Source organism: Bombina bombina, chromosome 1 (genome assembly GCF_027579735.1).
Source record: "Bombina bombina isolate aBomBom1 chromosome 1, aBomBom1.pri, whole genome shotgun sequence".
Lineage (NCBI taxonomy): Eukaryota > Metazoa > Chordata > Amphibia > Anura > Bombinatoridae > Bombina > Bombina bombina.
In genome coordinates this window covers 1,368,006,472-1,368,026,194 of record NC_069499.1, presented here as the reverse complement: position 1 = coordinate 1,368,026,194, position 19,723 = coordinate 1,368,006,472, and the positions used below count along the sequence as shown (strand labels likewise).

The 19,723-nt window shown below is 41.1% G+C and overlaps 1 protein-coding gene across 6 annotated transcripts in view; it reads right to left on the bottom strand.

The window, feature by feature from the left end:
- The window catches only part of CRTC2 (CREB regulated transcription coactivator 2), a 377,120-nt gene that overhangs the window by 67,315 nt on the left and 290,082 nt on the right, over positions 1-19,723 (bottom strand). For 5 of the 6 annotated variants that reach the window (XM_053704097.1, XM_053704106.1, XM_053704124.1 and 2 more), the window contains 2 exons: positions 18,095-19,393; positions 17,507-17,581 (listed from right to left, as the gene is read on the bottom strand). In XM_053704097.1, the coding sequence (XP_053560072.1) occupies positions 17,507-17,581; positions 18,095-19,393 (1,374 nt within the window). The remainder of the gene's footprint in view (positions 1-17,506; positions 17,582-18,094; positions 19,394-19,723) is intronic. The other variant, XM_053704133.1, reaches the window with a different exon arrangement.

Sequence of the window (19,723 nt, the reverse complement as noted above, 5' to 3'; positions counted from 1 at the left end):
TCCAGTTCCGGTTCGCCCCAACGAAGAATCAGTTGAGCAAATACCTCCGGGTGAAGTTCCCACTCCCCCGGGTGAAAGGTCTGGCGGCTTACAAAGTCCGCCTCCCAGTTCTCCACGCCTGGGATGTAGATCGCTGACAGATGGCAATAGTGAGACTCTGCCCAGCGAATTATCTTTGAGACTTCTAACATCGCTAGGGAACTCCTGGTTCCCCCTTGATGATTGATGTAAGCCACAGTTGTGATGTCTGACTGAAATCTGATGAACCTCAGTGTTGCTAACTGAGGCCAAGCTAGAAGAGCATTGAATATCGCTCTTAATTCCAGAATGTTTATTGGAAGGAGTTTCTCCTCCTGAGTCCATGATCCCTGAGCCTTCAGGGAATTCCAGACTGCACCCCAGCCTAGAAGGCTGGCATCTGTTGTTACAATCGTCCAATCTGGTCTGCGAAAAGGCATTCCCTTGGACAGATGAATCAGAGACAACCACCAGAGAAGAGAATCTCTGGTCTCCTGGTCCAGATTTAGTAAAGGGGACAGATCTGAGTAATCCCCATTCCACTGACTCAGCATGCATAATTGCAGCGGTCTGAGATGCAGGCGCGCAAATGGCACTATGTCCATCGCCGCGACCATTAAGCCGATTACTTCCATGCACTGAGCTACTGATGGGCTTGGAATGGAATGAAGGACACGGCAAGCATTTAGGATTTTTGATAACCTGGACTCCGTCAGGTAAATCTTCATCTCTACAGAATCTATAAGAGTCCCTAGAAAGGGAACCCTTGTGAGTGGTAACAGAGAACTCTTTTCCATGTTCACTTTCAACCCATGCGACCTCAGAAATGCTAGAACTATCTCTGTATGAGACTTTGCATTTTGAAAACGTGACGCTTGTATCAGAATGTCGTCTAAGTACGGAGCCACCGCTATGCCTCGCGGTCTTAGTACCGCCAGAAGCGAGCCCAGAACCTTTGTAAAAATTCTCGGGGCCGTAGCTAACCCGAAGGGAAGAGCTACAAACTGGTAATGCCTGTCTAGAAAAGCAAACCTTAGGTACCGATAATGATCTTTGTGAATCGGTATGTGAAGGTAGGCATCCTTTAAGTCCACTGTGGTCATATACTGACCCTCTTGGATCATGGGTAGGATGGTTCGAATAGTCTCCATTTTGAATGATGGAACTCTTAGGAATTTGTTTAAGATCTTTAGGTCCAAGATTGGTCTGAAGGTTCCCTCTTTCTTGGGAACCACAAACAGATTTGAGTAAAATCCTTGTCCTTGTTCCGTCCGCGGAACTGGGTGGATCACCCCCATTACTAGGAGGTCTTGTACACAGTGAAGAAAAGCCTCTTTCTTTATTTGGTTTGCTGATAACCTTGAAAGATGAAATCTCTCTTGTGGAGGAGAAGCTTTGAAGTCCAGAAGGTATCCCTGAGATATAATCTCCAACGCCCAGGGATCCTGGACATCTCTTGCCCAAGCCTGGGCGAAGAGAGAAAGTCTGCCCCCCACCAGATCCGTTTCCGGATAGGGGGCCCTCTCTTCATGCTGTCTTAGGGGCAGAAGTAGGCTTTCTGGCCTGCTTGCCCTTGTTCCAGGACTGGTTGCTTTTCCAACCCTGTCTGTAACGAGTAGCAGTTCCTTCCTGTTTTGGAGCGGAGGAAGTTGATGCTGCTCCTGCCTTGAAATTACGAAAGGCACGAAAACTAGACTGTTTGACCTTTGATTTGGCCCTGTCCTGAGGAAGGGTGTGATCCTTACCTCCAGTAATGTCAGCAATAATCTCCTTCAAGCCAGGCCGAATAAGGTTTGCCCTTTGAAAGGAATATTAAGCAATTTAGATTTAAAAGTTACATCTGCTGACCAGGATTTAAGCCATAGCGCTCTGCGCGCCTGAATGGCGAATCCGGAGTTCTTAGCCGTTAGTTTGGTTAAATGCACAACGGCATCCGAAACAAATGCATTAGCTAGCTTAAGGGCTTTAAGCTTGTTCAAAATCTCATCCAATGGTGCTGTGCGAATAGCCTCTTCCAGAGACTCAAACCAGAAAGCAGCTGCAGCAGTGACGGGCGCAATGCATGCAAGGGGCTGTAATATAAAACCTTGTTGAACAAACATTTTCTTAAGGTAACCTTCTAATTTTTTATCCATTGGATCTAAGAAAGCACAACTATCCTCCACCGGAATAGTGGTACGCTTGACTAAAGTAGAAACTGCTCCCTCCACCTTAGGGACCGTCTGCCATAAGTCTCGTGTGGTGGCGTCTATTGGAAACATTTTTCTAAATATCGGAGGAGGGGAAAAAGGCACACCGGGTTTATCTCACTCCTTGTTAATAATCTCTGTAAGCCTTTTAGGTATAGGAAAAACGTCAGTACACACCGGTACTGCATAGTATTTATCCAGCCTACATAATTTCTCTGGGATTGCAACCGTGTTACAATCATTCAGAGACGCTAATACCTCCCCTAGTAATACACGGAGGTTCTCAAGCTTAAATTTAAAATTTGATATATCTGAATCCGGTCTCCCTGGATCAGATCCGTCACCCACAGAATGAAGCTCTCTGTCCTCATGTTCTGCAAATTGTGACGCAGTGTCAGACATGGCCCTCATATCATCAGCGCGCTCTGTCCTTAACCCAGAGCTATCGCGCTTGCCTCTTAACTCAGGCAAATTAGATAATACTTCTTTTATAACATTAGCCATATCTTGTAAAGTGATTTGTAAGGGCCTTGATGTGCTTGGCGCCACAATCTCACGCACCTCCTGAGCGGGAGGCGAAGGTACTGACACGTGAGGAGAGTTAGACGGCATAACTTCCCCCTCGTTGTCTGGTGATAATTTCTTTACCAGTAAAGACCGACTTTTATTTAAAGTAACATCAATACAATTGGTACACATATTTCTATTGGGCTCCACATTGGCCTTTAAACATAATGAGCAAGCAGATTCATCTGTGTCAGACATGTTTAAACAGACTAGCAATGAAGCTATCAAGCTTGGAAATTTCTTTCAATAAGTTTACAAGCAATATAAAAAACGCTGCAGCGCTTTTAAAAACACAAAAAAACTGTCACAGTTGAAATAACAATGAACTAATACGGTTATAGCAACCAATTTTAAACAGTAAATGTATGAAATTAGCAGAGGATTGCACCCATTAGCAAAAAGGATGATCAACCCCTCAATACCCAAAACGGATAATCAATTTAAGATTTAACGCGTTTCTCACAGTCAAACACACTGTCACAGGTCTGCTGTGACTGATTACCTCCCTCAAAAATGAATTTTGAAGACCCCTGAGCTCTCTGGGGACGTCCTGGATCAAAGAGGAAGAAGCAGGAAGACTGTGCTAGAATTTTAACTGCGCAACAAGGCTCTAAAAAAAGGTCCCTCCCACTCATATCACAACAGTGGGAGACCTGATATAACGGTGTCTATGCAGAAATATAAGTTAGCCATGTGGAAAAAAATCATGCCCAAAAAGATTTATCACTAAAGTACCTCACAAAACGAATAACATGCCAGTAAACGTTTTAAAAAACAACTTTCCAGTGTTATGCAAAGTTATCACTAAGCCTGCTACCAGTCGCTTCTACTGCAGTTAAGGCTCATACATTTATTTCAGTACTAACAGTATTTAAAGTTAAATTCTAGTCCCTAGAAAATAACTCAACTGCGCATACATTTATCAGCCTGATACCAGTCGCTACTACTGCATTAAAGGCTGTACTTACGTCATATGGGTAACAGCAGTGTTTTCATAGTCAATTCCATTCCTAGAAAATATTTTACTGCACATACCTCATTTGCGGGGGACCCCGCATGCTATTCCCTTCTCTGAAGGTACCCCACTCCTCAGAATGTGCAAGAACAGCCAGTGGATCTTAGTTACGTCTGCTAAGATCATAGAAAAAACGCAGGCAGATTCTTCTTCTAAATACTGCCTGAGAGAACAAACAGCACACTCCGGTGCTATTTTAAAATAATAAACTTTTGATTGAAGAATGTTACTCCTGTCTCCTCTCACAACCTCCTTTGTTGAGACTTGCAAGAGAATGACTGAATATGACATGTGAGGGGTGGAGCTATATAGCAGCTCTGCTTGGGTGATCCTCTTGCAACTTCCTGTTGGGAAGGAGAATATATCCCATAAGTAATGGATGACCCGTGGACTGAACACACTTAACAAGAGAAATCAACCTATTGGCTAAATTGTTGTTACTTTCACCTATCTTGTTATCATTCTTGGTCTTGTATTTTAATAGTTCTGCCCTATCTAAGTTGGTTACTTCCTCAATTGTTTCTTCCAGAAATGTATTTGAATAGTTTTTTTTCTAAAAAACGTTCCTTTAAAATTTTGGATTGTATTTGATACATTTCTTTATCCCTACAATTCCGTCTCAGCCAGACAAACTGTCCTTTTGGCACATTTCTTAACCAATGTCTCTGATGACAACTGTTCAGACTGATGTAGTTATTAACATCTATACTTTTGAAGAAGTTCTTTGATTTTAATATATAATTTTCTATATAGATCTCTAAGTCTAAAAAGTCTACTTTTGTTTTACTGTAGTTCCAAGTAAGTGCTACTTTGAATTAATTTATTTTCAAATATTCCATAAATTCCAATAGCTGGTTTTCACTACCTGACCATATGAGAAACGGATCATCTATATAGCGGTGATAGGACACCAGATATTGCGCCCATGGGGAATTATAGATGTACTGATTTTCCCAATTAGCCATGTACAAATTGGCATAACTGGGCGCAAATCTGGTGCCCATCGCCGTGCCACCTATCCTAAGGTAATACTCCTTATTGAACCAAAAGTAATTATTCTTAAGAATAATCTTAATTCCTTCCAGAATGAACTCAAGTTGCTTAGGGTCAAAAGTTACATCCTCCTTCAGTATATTTTTTACTGATAAAATCCCAAGTTCTTTATTAATTATCGTATAAAGAGATGCAACATCGCTGGTTACTAACCACCACTCTTTGTTCCATTTAATATTCTCTAGATGATTCAAGACGCTAATTGTGTCCTTCAAATATGACTTAGTCCCTTTAACATATGTTTGTAAAAACTGGTCTATGTACGCCGAAAGATTACTGGTCAATGAATCAACCCCCGATACAATAGGTCTCCCTGGAGGGTTATAAAGATCTTTGTGAATCTTCGGTAGTACATAGAAAGTAGGAGTCTTAGGGAATTGATTGTATATATAAGAGTGTTCCTTCTTATTTAAAATATTCTCTTTTAGACCTTTATCTAGATATTTTTCTAATCTTTTTTTGTATTTAAGAACTGGGTTGGAATCTAACTTTTTGTATGTATTAATGTCATTAAGTTGTCTGAGACATTCCCCATTATACTTAATCTTATCCATTATGACCGTACCTCTGCCCTTGTCCGCAGGCTTGATCATTATTTTGTCATTTTTTTAATTCTGTTAATGCTACTTGTTCCTCTCTGGTTAGGTTAGATTTGTAGTTCATTTTTAGATTCTTAATATCCCTATGGACCAATTCCAGGAAGGTTTCCATAGGTGCTTATTTGAATTGTGTAGGGTTAAATGAGGATCTATTGCTAACTTCTACATGTCTATACCTGCTAGGTTCCATGGAGTTATTTTTTATTATTGGACTGTTCGAAAAATACTTCTTAATGCATAGGTTCCGTATGAATTTTTGTACTCCTATAAAGGTATCAAATTTATTGATTCTGCAACTAGGGGCAAAATTTAATCCTTTGTTTAAAACCGATGTTTGTGCCTTTGATAATATGTTAGATAAATTAAAAATTCCTTTACCTGTCTTGCTATTCTCATTAGATCTTGTTTTTTTCTGTTTGTTATTTAGTGCTCTGCCCTGTCCATATTTTTCCTTCTTTTGTTGAACAGATCTGAATCCGTTCTGGTGTACCTTCTTTTCCCGGTCTCTAAAAAAACCTCATCATCCTCAGAGCTGAATCTTGTTAGTTCATCAAATCTGTTGTGTGGTGGTTTCATTTTGATAATGTACTTTTTGTTTTTTAAAAGGATTCTTTGATTGCTGCCAACCATGTTCTTCTCTCCTCTGTCGTTCAGATCTATAGTGGTTACCCCTATTATGCATTAATTATTACCTCCCATCCCATATATTTTATTAAAAAGTAGTATAAAAACAATACAAGATATTCTGCTATGCGTTTCAAGATGCTACTGGCACCTTTTCATCAGGCAGATAAAATATATCCCTTGCCTAGGGATATTTTAATTTATTTTACTTGGTTCGTGAGTTTTATTTTGGGGTCTCATATCCTCTGTTAGACTGTGGATCCTGCTCCTTGGAGTGAGTCAGCTGGTAGACTCTGATATACCAGCTTGCACTGCATAATAGTGCGCAGCATATTTGAATATCCTATCACAGCGGGGACAAATATTAGGTGTTTGGAAGCATTAGTGACCATCTGCACCATTGGAGTCTCTCTGTTCCACTTCCTATTTCTGTTCTTTCACCTCAGACTCAAGAGTACATTGAATCTGGTGGAAGCTAGCTGGTGGGCTCTGAATACTCCAGCCTGCATGAATAGCACTGCATTATAGTGCGCTCATTTTGTGAGTACCCATTAATTTATAAGGGGATCATTTCTGGGGAATATCAAGCTGTGTTTTAACATATTGCACCATTGGAGCGCCTTCTTTTTCATTTTTTTGCTTAGATTTTCCATCCATTTTTAAGAAGAGCTGACCCTGGTGATCATCTATCCTCTACGACAGCCTGTGGAGGGTGCCTTTGTTTCTTGTTACCATCTTTTTGATGGTTACATTCTGGTGACTTTTTTTATTAGTATAATAGATTTTTTGTTTGCTGCAGGGATCACTGCTTACCTGTGATGTTCCTGTTTTTTATTGCTAGTTTAATAGACGTTATTAGAGCTGCAACAACTAATCGATAAGGTTCGATTATGAAAATAGTTGTCTACGAATCTCATAATCGAATAGTTGGTTTGCAATTAGTTGGTCTGTGCACAGCACAAGCTGCTCCACTCCACTGAGCTCCTTCACATGGTATTTTGTTTGTTTTTTTTGGTTATGCCCTTAGCCTAAAGAACATCTACAGACTTTTCACTTTTTTGAGACAGTTTAAGTTTACAAGTTTACAACTACTCCTGGCTGATGCACCACCCAGAATAAAATAGTAGGAAATAATTCAACTGGAGAACAAAAAGTCCTTAATGCTTAGTAGCTGGTTTAATAGAACCAAAAATAAAGTAACTATACAGACAGTCTGTAATGGCAGCCCGCCAAGACCTGACTCGTTTCTCAGAGAGAGAAATAAAATAGTAGTCATCATTTGGATTGTTTATATTAAATCAGGTGATTTGGGACTGATTTACATGATATAGGGCTGAGCTTGTTATTTACACCTAGCTCTAGATTAATGGGGAGTTGTTATTTGAATTCATGTGCACTATTATCTGTTTGCACAAGTATTAGCGGATTGCTTGATATTGCTGATTATATGTACAGTACTGTATAGAATTCAACCTCTATAAGTATATATATCTTATTTTAGGAGCGGACTAGATATTTTTTCTATAACCTTATAGCTGGTTATTTACCATTGCATATAGATATTCGAGATATTTTTATGTTCAAATTAATTCCAGACTTAAACTCTTTGCATTGGTGGAGAGTTAAAGATAAATATCCCACCTTGGTGAAATTGACAAACCCTACTTATGCATCTCAAGCACCTCAACAACATCTGAGCACCTCTTCTCTGCTGAAGGCAAAATAGCTGCAAAAAGAGAGCCAGCCACAGCCAGAAGCATGTGGACATGTTGCCATTTTTGCATTTCAATGCAATGTTTTTGAAAGAGTGAATAACAGAATGTTAGAAACAGTGATAGTCTACTTCTTTCTATTTCTACCTCTTTTGAAACAGTTCATGGTCTTGTTTTGCTTATTATAAAAAATTGTTCTGCTGCTTAAAAATTGGACAAACAGGTGTGTAAATGTAAAGTTGTAAAGTTTTAGTCTGAAGTTTATATTTGTAACACTCAGTATGTGGATTTTATTTTTTATCCAATTAATCGAAAAAATAATCAGCAGATTAATCGATTATGAAAATAATAGTTGCAGCCCTAAACGTTATGTTTTAATTTTGGCAAATCCTGGCACCCTGCTATTGGTTCTCTTTACGATATGCTATATGCCAGCTTGCGGGAGAAGCTGATTCTCTATCTTCCCCAATTCACCCAGTTGAGGAATAGCTGGGTCTAAACTTGGTCTGGACCCGGGAGGTGGTCGAAAGCAGTCAAAATAGGATCCGGTATGAAAACTGTGACGGGATGCAAGCAGTGAGAATACCAAGATGCAAAGGTTTGCTTAGAAGCCAGCATTTTCATTACTCAAAGTAGGGCACCAGGAGTAAAGATGTGTTTCTAAAACGCTTATGACATAAGTGTGTGTGGCTCACGAACAGGCGGAGCCGCACTGAAGATTGTATTTACAGTATTGAGGGTGAAAAAGTGGTTTAAAATTGTATGCTCTACATAAATCATAAAAGAAAAAACACAAAATGTATTCTTAAATGATAATTGAATGTTTTTTATGGAGGTGGGAGTCCATGAGCCATTACTCCTGGGAATTCAACTCCTGGCCACTAGGAGGCAAAGATACCCAACATTCCATAACCTGTCCCAGACTAACGTATAGTTAAAGTTGAAAAATTCCTGAAAATTGTAACACACACACACATGTAAAACCATGTTAATCACACCAGGAAAGAGAAACAATTCAAAACTGGTAATAAAAGTACTTGTTAAAGGCCGTCTTGCCTAAAGAAAGGTCTGGACTATCTTTATCAAAAACGTAGATTATAAATCAATAATTCAATCTATGGGCTGTTAAATTGATAAGCCTGAAATAAAAAAATTACTGATTATCAAAAGTGGTAGATAATAACTATGACTCTATGACTATATGGTACAAAAGATGAAGAAATAAAATGGAAATACCAAATAGATGTAGAAACCTTCAGAGACTGAGACTACATAGCCCTCGTTCTGACAAAGCATCTAGAATAGGGAGGATAAATCAAAAGATTATAAAAGGTCTATAAGAGAAATTAAGTCATTGATATACAAACTGGTATAAAACCCTCTGAAAGAGAAATCCTTCTTTCAGAAGAAGAAATTGTAAACTTAAATTGATGGTAAACATTCCTTCTATTTGATCAAGTATTTAGTTTTTTGGCCACAATCAATAGGAGTTTAATTCATCAATTTCTTTCAATTTTATTTTCAGCAAAGTTATTGCCTTTATAAATAGTTATCGGCGCTTTATAAATTCGACCCGTTTTTTTTTTGTGTTTTTTTTATTCTTGATCACGTTTTTATTTTCTCCAATTGAAAATCTGGCTGTTAGGAATCATCCGCCTCCTTGGATGGCCTGATTTTCAATTGGACAAACTAAAAAAAACGTCATCGATAAAAAAAGCCGGTTGAATTTGTAAAGCGGCAATATCTTTTCTTACAGTAAGACTGGAAAAAATTAAACTTATTGATTGGGGCCAAAAAATCTAATACTCTATTAAATAGAAGGTAAGTTTACCTTCACTTTAAGAAATCGCTGATGCAAAATTAATTCCTATGATGTGAAATGCAGAAGAGTACAGAACTCAGTTCAAGTCAAATTCAAGCGACTTCCATTATTGGTAAGGAAACTAGAGGATCCTTGCTGCAACAGCAGAGACCATGACTGACTTGAAAAATAGGGACAAGTATTTTATTTGAGAGAAAAAAAAACAACTCAAAAAAGACTGGTGTCAGAAGAAAATATTGTCCAAAAAGACTATTAAGAGTGTTGAATAAAACGTCACTATGATGATCAGAGGGACAACCTTATATTCCTGACACAGCACCATACCACATATGGTGCTCCAAAAAAAAGCAAAATTCCCATTGCCTCATAGACAAGTCGAACCGTCCAGCTAGACAAACAGACAGGATAATTTGACTAGCAGCCAAAAAAAGAGCTCTTCCATGAGAACACAGAGCCACCTAAAACAAGAACTGACGATGACCAAAGTCCGGGTAGCAAAGCTGACCCTAAGCCATCGTGGGACCTCATCCCACTGAAAAACACTCGGCAGCAGCTCCAGTACAGAAAAATTCAGACTCCAAGGAGCATCCCATCCCAGCAGCAGACGCCACCAGTAGAGAGATGGACATCAAGAAAACCCCACCAACGGGGAGAACAGACTCCATAAAAGTACACGGTCAACACTGCATAGAGCAAACCTATCCCTGACCTTCACTCCAAGGTAACGGTCCCAGCCCAAAGGCTAGTTAAGATCTAAGACAGGAAGAATCAAAACTCCGTCCCGACCTATGGGAGAAAAAGGATAGATCTACGAAGAAGCAAAACCCCAGAGTAGAGCTCTGACCGCTACCTAAAAACTGGCATGCTATCATGAGCCATGACAGGAACTTCATGCTCAGGGCCCAGAACCCCCCTACACTGTTTCCTTCCATAAAGAAGGAACACTCCCAAGGGGAAGGAAGTACTCTGACCCACATCATCCTAATACCAGAATCTAGCTCCATGATCCAGAGTACGCAAGAAAGGGAAAAGACCCTCTGAGGCGAGAAACACAAGGACACACAGGCCTTCACGGATACTGAGGTACATCCAAATCGAGGAGAGCATGCAAGCACCCATCCCCCACCCTAGGTGAGAAGAGGAAGAAAATAAAAACGGTAACCACCCTACCAATAGAGGCGAGACCCTTCGGCCCAAATTGCCAGCCCAGTTGATACGACAACTGTAAGTCTTCCAGGAAGCATAAGATGCCCCCGAAGACAAGTAGGGATCTGTGAAAGATACCTCAAACTTAAGCCTCAAGCAGCTATTAATCTACCATGAGAGTCAAAGCACCACGTACCCTCAAGAGACATGCGGGAGATCCAAACCCTAAGGTTAAACTGAACCACCCATGCCCGTTCCAGGCAAGAGACATGTTCCTAAGCCAGAGTCCTCAAGAATGGGACCGATCACAAGATCAAACCACCTGAGGAACCCATAAGCAGCCTCCTATGGTTAGGGGTGCACCCAAGACCGAGCCTTCCACCATCTAAAGACCCCAGACGTAGAGTACCAGCAACAGCCTCAAACCCAAGAGTCTAAAAAACTCCTGACCGGTCTAAGAAAACGTCAACCTCATCGGATCATAAGATAATCCTTTGGTTTAGGTCTGACCCCTGACCTCCTACACACAAGCCCAAAGGCTAGATCTCCATAAGGTCGAAGCACCCGAGACTCTAAAGACCACGGTAGGACAAGGGGCAGTTCCTAGATTAAGAAGACAACAGTCTCCAGATATCTTCCCCAGGATCGGACTCCCAAAAACTGTAACAGGAATAACAATGCGACGGAGCCTTGCCGTTCCTGGCTGAAAGGACGGGGTGATCCACCCCATGCATTCCAAGCAGTAGAGCAAACGAGACGCTGAGAAAGGAAGGACATGCCCGCACTTCCAGACACAGATGGCCCAACCCAAGACGGGAAGAAAAGGAGATTCCGTCATCGCCAAAAGGAATGTGACTGGGCTACTAGAGTCAACAACCGGAAGATACCGAAAGTGAAAACGTAAATCGTCCACCACCTAGAATACTAGACCTCCTACGGTCATACACATCTCCAAACCCTAAATGAATGTGAAACTACGGATCCGAGTCCACAGGGACCTTTATAAAACACTATGATGTCTTAAAAATTCGGACACGTATCCCAAGTAAATTGAGAGAAAAAGACCAACTTAAATCGGAGCTCACAACCTTCCTTCCAGAAGAGTTGGATCTACGCACTAGGCCTCCATACTTCGTAGTAGGATCCGAGCCCGGAGTCCATATCAATAGGCCAAAGTGACATACAGAATCCGACAGGATAATCAACACCACGAGGGTGACATGAACCCAAGGAACAGCATATAGCATCCGACCAGTACCTACCTGGTACAAGAACACTCCAGAACTGTCCAAGGTACAAGAAAAATCGACCCAAAGGTTCGATAATATGAACTAGAAACATAACTTCGTTCTCAATCAAAAGTGCGCAACTTCTGAGGAAGTGCCTACGCGACCACAAAATCGCAAGGATCTGTTCTAGAGAAAGAACGTTCCCAAAATGGAAATTATATCAGACATGAGCTTATTAAAACAAATCAGATACATCTGCGGGTGAACGCCCAAGGAGAAAGGGTACATCAACAGAACCAGTCAATCAGAGGCCCCATTCACCCAAGCTGAGAACTGGAATACATAAAGAAAAAACGGAGACGTCGATGAGATTAGCTTCATCCCCAAAAGTCTAACCTAGCTTGCCTTCCAGCATCTAAGGCCGAGGATCCCTCGGCCCACTAGGACAGGAATCTTCCAGCACTGCCAAAACATGTCTTAGTAGGACACAAAGACGTGCCAGCCTATAACGGAAGGCAAAATCATTCCTTGCCGGATCGATATGCGACCCCGGCCCCAAGGTTGGGGCTCCTGAAGCCTCAGAGGCCAATGCTTCCCCAGAAGGATAGACTGAATCAGGCAATCCCACGCCCGACAGGCCCTGGTTGACAGGACAGTACCTTAAAATTATTTCACTTGGGAGATATAAAATGAGCCAGCGCCAGATATGGCAATGCGAAACCGTGCCATAACCTCTGGAGGATCAAGCCACCTTCCGGAGGAGTAAAGGCCATAGGGACACCTGCTTGCATAGCAAAGGAAGGTTCTGGGGCACGCGCCTCACAGGACATGGAATCCTCGGGGGCGGATGGCTTTAAGTTCCCTGATTCGGGAGACGAGAGTACTCTAGAACGGCAATCGGAACATAACTGATGGGCATGGATAACCCGGGCCATTTCATATTCATCACAAGATGCTTTCTCCGAATCAGAGATATCCGTGTCTAAAAAAAAAATCAGAATCCTCCATAACTTTGGGATTACAAAAATAAACACTAACAGGCACCCTTTTTACACCCCCAATGGCTGAGGCACTCACCACCTCCTGTGAACCAGACAAATAATGAGCAGACTCTCTGTCTCCACACAGTCAGAATACGGGAGTGGAAAACAACGTAACCACACCCGGTCACGAGGTGCACCATGCAAGTCACAAAGAGAGCGCGTAAATCTAAAGAGATTGTGCCAACTGATGATAAGGCCGTAATGTTCCGAAAAGCCATAAGCGTAAGTATTACTAACATTAGCAGATAGAACCACATAACAAACATGATTAAAATCCCCCCTGTTCGAAAACCCCCCTTTTTTAAGATAAAAGGAGTCCCACTGGGACCCTACCTTCTTTCGTTAACATTACATTCACAAATCGAAATAAAATTAAACGAACTTACTGGAATCTGCGCCGTGGAACAGAAACACGGTACTTCAAGTGTGACGGATAGCAGCCCGCTTCTGACATGGACTTGAGTGAATAAAGGCAGGCAGCGAAACTCGTCAACGCTGATTGCCAAGGAGCTGTTAATATGAGTCGGGATGGTTTTGCAGAAAGACTCTCCCTGCATCTCCAGACTCTAACCTTCATCCATGCTCTCACTGAGAGGCTGACAGGATTACTTAAAACTCCAGTCCCATTTCGAAGAGTACTACCCTCCATAAGAGACTATCGTCAAACTTCTGACACTTCTCTGCCAACCACCTGTGACGAAAGGCAAAGAATGACTGGGGGATGAGAGAAGTGGAGAAGGTATTTGAAGTCTTTGGCTGGGGTGTCTTTGCCTCCTTCTGGTGGCCAGGTTCTGAATTCCCAAAAGTAATGAATGCAGCTGTGGACTCTTCCAATTTAAAAAGAAAAATGTAATAACACACACATCACACGAATACACCACACTCACACACACTGTCATACACCACACTCGCACACACAATACACACTCTCAAACAAAACACATCACACACACACTTTCCTACAACACAAACACAAGTCGCGACCCAGTAAACGTGTGTTGTGACCCAGTAATGGGTCCCGACCCATGGTTTGAAGAACGCTGGTCTAATGTGTAGCCAAGCAAGCGAGGTAAGAAAAAACAAGGATTAAGAGCAATAAAAGGAGCAGAAAAAAAAAAAAAAAAAAGGATGTGCGCAAAATAAATCAACCCCAAGAAAAAAACAACAAAGGGCTCATGGACTCTCACTACCGTAAAAAGAAATCAATTTATCAGGTATGCATAAATTACGTTTTTCTTTCATACAAGTAGTGAGAGTCCACGATCCATTACTCATGGCCCATGGGAACTAATACCCAAGCTGTGACAGTCCACGAGTAATAACATATAGGGACGGATTTAAAAAAAAAACTTTTTTCACTGAGAAAATAAATCCACAACCCCAAAGAATGTTTTTAAATTTCGTTTTAATAATGCACTTAAAAAACAGGCAAAACCATCAAACTGAGGCAACTACCTGAAGGAACGTTCTACCAAAGGCTGCTTTAGAGGATACAAAAACATCAAAATGGTAACATTTTGTAAAAGTATGCAAAGAAGAACAAGTAGCTGCCTTGAAACTGAAGCCTCATTCTTGAAAGCCCATACAGTGGCAACTGACCTAGTAGAATAAGCAGTAATCCGCTGTGGCGGAGGCAGACCTGCCTCCAAATAAGCTCTGTGAATCAAAAGTTTCAACCAACAGGCGGCTAAAGAAATAGGTGCCTTTTGACCTTTCCTAGGCTCAGATAAAAGAACACACAAACTAGAAGTTTGTCTGAAATCCTTGGTAGCATCAACATAATATTTCAATGCCCTTACATCATCCGGAGAATAAAAAGATCTTTCAGAGGCATACTTAGGATTAGGACACAAAGAGGGAACAACAATCTCTCTACCAAAGTTAACTGAAGAAACAACCATAAGCAAAAAATAAATGATGTCTGTAAAACAGCCTTATCCTGATGAAAAAGCAGATAAGGAGACTCACAAGAAAGGAGCAGACAATTCAGAAACTCTTATATCAGAAGACATGGCCAAAAGAAAAGGCAGTTTCCACGAAAGTAGTTTAATGACCAATTTATACATAGGCTCAAAAGGTGGAGTCCGCAAAACCCACTTAACACTAGGTTAAGATTCCAAGGAGAAATAGGTTTGATAACCGGTTTAATGCGGACCAGAGCCTGAACAAAACAATGAACATCAGGAAGACTAGCAATCTTTTTGTGGCATAAAACTGAAAGAGCAGAAATCTTGAAAATAAACCCTTATCTAACCATCCTACACATACTGAAGAATCCTAAGAATTCTAAAAGAATGCCAGGAAAAAAACATGATTTATACACCAGGAAATGAAAAATTTCCAAACCTTGAGATAAATCTTCCTAGGCTTAAAAGTCTGAATCAGAGTTTCAATCACAGATTCTTAGAAACCTCTGCCTCAGAACTAAGCGTTCCCATGCCATCAAATTTAGAGACATTAGATCCGGATGCAAGAAAGGACCTTGAGACAGAAGGTCTAAATGCAGAGGGAGAGTCCAAGGAGAGCAACTGGACATTTGAATCAGATCCACATACCAAATCCTGGAAGGCCTTACTTGGGCAATTAGGATTACAAATTACTTCTCTAGCTTTATCTTGGAAATCACTCTGGAAAGAAGAACCAGAGGAGGAAATCGATAAGATGGCTTTAATGACCAAGAAACTACTAGAGCACCCACTTCTTCTGCCTGAGAATCCATGGATCTCGCTAAGTATCTGGGAAGTTTGTTATTGAAACGAGAGGCCATCAGATCTATCTCTTGTAGACCCCAAAGATCCACAATCAGATTAAACACATCTCTGAATCAGAGTTTCAATCACAGATTCTTAGAAACCTCTGCCTCAGAACTAAGCGTTCCCATGCCATCAAATTTAGAGACATTAGATCCGGATGCAAGAAAGGACCTTGAGACAGAAGGTCTAAATGCAGAGGGAGAGTCCAAGGAGAGCAACTGGACATTTGAATCAGATCCACATACCAAATCCTGGAAGGCCTTACTTGGGCAATTAGGATTACAAATTACTTCTCTAGCTTTATCTTGGAAATCACTCTGGAAAGAAGAACCAGAGGAGGAAATCGATAAGATGGCTTTAATGACCAAGAAACTACTAGAGCACCCACTTCTTCTGCCTGAGAATCCATGGATCTCGCTAAGTATCTGGGAAGTTTGTTATTGAAACGAGAGGCCATCAGATCTATCTCTTGTAGACCCCAAAGATCCACAATCAGATTAAACACATCCTGATGAAAAGACCACTCCCCTGGATGTAGAGACTGACAACTGAGAAAGTCTGCCTCCTAATTGTTCACTCCTGGGATGTGAATTGCAGAGATTAGGCAAGAATTTACTTCTGCCCAAGTGAGAATCTGAGATACAGAGGTTAGAGGAATTAAAAGCTTGTGGAATGTTGGATATCTTTGCCTCCTCCTAGTGACCAAGAGTCTCTAACCACCTTACTAAAGAAATTGAGTTTTATGTCCCTATTATGTCCCTTTATTCAGACTTTTTTTAGCATATATTGTTTGGTTAACACATACTCCATTTACACTGATAGCACACATTTATTTGTGTTTTTATTTACAGCAGAAGCAAGCAAAATAATACAATAATATATACTGCAATGCTGCAAATTAATTTATGTAAGAAGTTACCTGATAAATTCATTTCTTTCATATTAGCAAGAGTCCATGAGCTAGTGACGTATGGGATATACATTCCTACCAGGAGGGGCAAAGTTTCCCAAACCTCAAAATGCCTATAAATACACCCCTCACCACACCCACAATTCAGTTTAACGAATAGCCAAGAAGTGGGGTGATAAAAAAGTGCGAAAGCATATAAAATAAGGAATTGGAATAATTGTGCTTTATACAAAATCATAACCATCACAAAAAAAGGGCGGGCCTCATGGACTCTTGCTAATATGAAAGAAATGAATTTATCAGGTAAGTTCTTACATAAATTATGATTTCTTTCATGTAATTAGCAAGAGTCCATGAGCTAGTGACGTATGGGATAATGACTACCCAAGATGTGGATCTTTCCACACAAGAGTCACTAGAGAGGGAGGGACAAAATAAAGACAGCCAATTCCTGCTGAAAATAATCCACACCCAAAATAAAGTTTAATGAAAAAAAAAGATTCAAACTGAAACCGCTGCCTGAAGTACTTTTCTACCAAAAACTGCTTCAGAAGAAGAAAATACATCAAAATGGTAGAATTTAGTAAAAGTATGCAAAGAGGACCAATCGGAGGCAAAGTTTGTAAAACTGAATTGTGGGTGTGGTGAGGGGTGTATTTATAGGCATTTTGAGGTTTGGGAAACTTTGCCCCTCCTGGTAGGAATGTATATCCCATACGTCACTAGCTCATGGACTCTTGCTAATTACATGAAAGAAACTTATTTTTTAAATGTATTGTCCCTTTAAAGTAGCTATGGGGTGCAGACGCCTAAGCTTGCATCCTACCTGCTGGGACAGAATACTGGCTTGTTGAGTAGAAAGCTGCTGATCACAATCATCAAACAGGCAACTGAGCAGGGACTGCAGAAAGCAGACAAGGCAGAGTGTCAGGACCAAAGCTTTCAACAAACCAGCTAAAAAGACATGTAAAGGGGTATAAAACTGAACACATGCAGGGAAAGGGAAAAAGTGTGGCAAGAATTATGCAGTCATGCCAGATCATGCGACTATATTAGTAGACAATATAAATCAGCAGATTAAATTAGCCACATAATCATGCCATCACTTACCATGCACTAAATTACAGAAAGGGCAACAGATTAATTAAATAAAAACCCAGCTAAAGTGATAGTGAATAATGTAAAAATTTGCACCAAGTTAAATGCTATAAAAAAATAAGGCGAATGCTGCATATAAACAAGGCCATGCATTGTGTGTGTGCGTATGTGTATATGTATATAAATATATATATATATATATATATATATATATATATATATATATATATATATATATAATACTTATAAGTTATAGTATGTTAAAGATGCTTCATCATATCATCATAGAGACAATTGTTTTAGAAGATGTACTCACATTTCCAATGCTGTAATCTTCTAGAAGTTGTTGGTATGACTGAGTCCCCATATTCTGCTGACATGGCATACTTAAGTGCTGATTTTGGTGAGAATGCTTTTGGGTGGCTTGCAATAACTGTTTCTGTGAATCACTGTGTAGATGCTGCTGAAACTGGTTCTGAAAAGATTGCTGCTGGGGTTGGTGCTGAAGAGGCTGCTGTTCCTGGGGTTGGTGCTGAAGAGGCTGCTGTTGCTGGGGTTGGTGCTGATGAGGCTGCTGTTGCTGGGGTTGGTGCTGATGAGGCTGCTGTTGCTGGGGTTGGTGCTGATGAGGCTGCTGTTGCTGGGGTTGGTGCTGATGAGGCTGCTGTTGCTGGGGTTGGTGCTGATGAGGCTGCTGTTGCTGGGGTTGGTGCTGATGAGGCTGCTGTTGCAGGGGTTGGTGCTGATGAGGCTGCTGTTGCAGGGGTTGGTGCTGATGAGGCTGCTGTTGCAGGGGTTGGTGCTGATGAGGCTGCTGTTGCAGGGGTTGGTGCTGATGAGGCTGCTGTTGCAGGGGTTGGTGCTGATGAGGCTGCTGTTGCAGGGGTTGGTGCTGATGAGGCTGCTGTTGCAGGGGTTGGTGCTGATGAGGCTGCTGTTGCAGGGGTTGGTGCTGAAGAGGCTGCTGTTGCTGGGGTTGGTGCTGAAGAGGCTGCTGTTGTTGGTGTTGAAGAGGCTGCTGTTGTTGGGGTTGGTGCTGAAGAGGCTGCTGTTGCTGAAGAGGATGCTGTTGCTGGTGCTGAAGCGGATGCTGTTGCTGGTGTTGAAGAGGATGCTGTTGCTGGTGTTGAAGAGGATGCTGTTGCTGGGACTCATGCTGAAGGGGCTGCTGAGACTGGTGCAAATGCTGATTAGATTGCACAGGTTGCTTTGAATGGTGCAAAGACTGCTGGGACTCTAGAGGTTCAGATTGGTGCTGGATAGCAGGCTTGGACTGGTGTTGCAGATGCTGCTGTAGAGTCTGTTGGGGCTGATGCTGCAGAGACTGTAAAGGATGTGGAGATATGTGCGTCTGAGGATGTTGAGGTTGCTGGAGCTGAAGAAGTTTATGTGCCTGGTGCTGTAAAGTTTGTTGATAGGATTGGTACTGCGAAAGCTGGAGCTGATGCTGCTCAGACTGTTGCAACAAAACATTTTTTGACTGGTGTTGTAAAGGTTGCTGGGATTGTTGTTGCAGGGGTTGCTGGTGACCCTGGTGCATTAAACCTGAATGACTGAAGTGGTACGATGGCTGTTTTTGGTCTCCTGGCAATTTACTTGTATCCAAAGGGACACCCTATGAACCACAGAATATCAAATCAGAAAGACAGAACAAAATTACTGTATGCTACTAAATATCAAATAAAAAATTCAAAGCAAGATACAAAACACCATAGAATTGATCTTTAAAGTCTACTTAAACAACTTTTATTACAGTACACAATAAAATAATAAATCACATGGAACACAGATTTAGTCATAAATTCTCCTAGTCACAACCCCTCTTAGTTTCCTACAAACCAAGATAAACTTGCATTAAAATAACAAGTAAAAAATCATTGGATCATCAAAACCTAGAATTTAACAAAAGTTTTTTCAAATTACTTTGCAGGTTAATACAAACAGA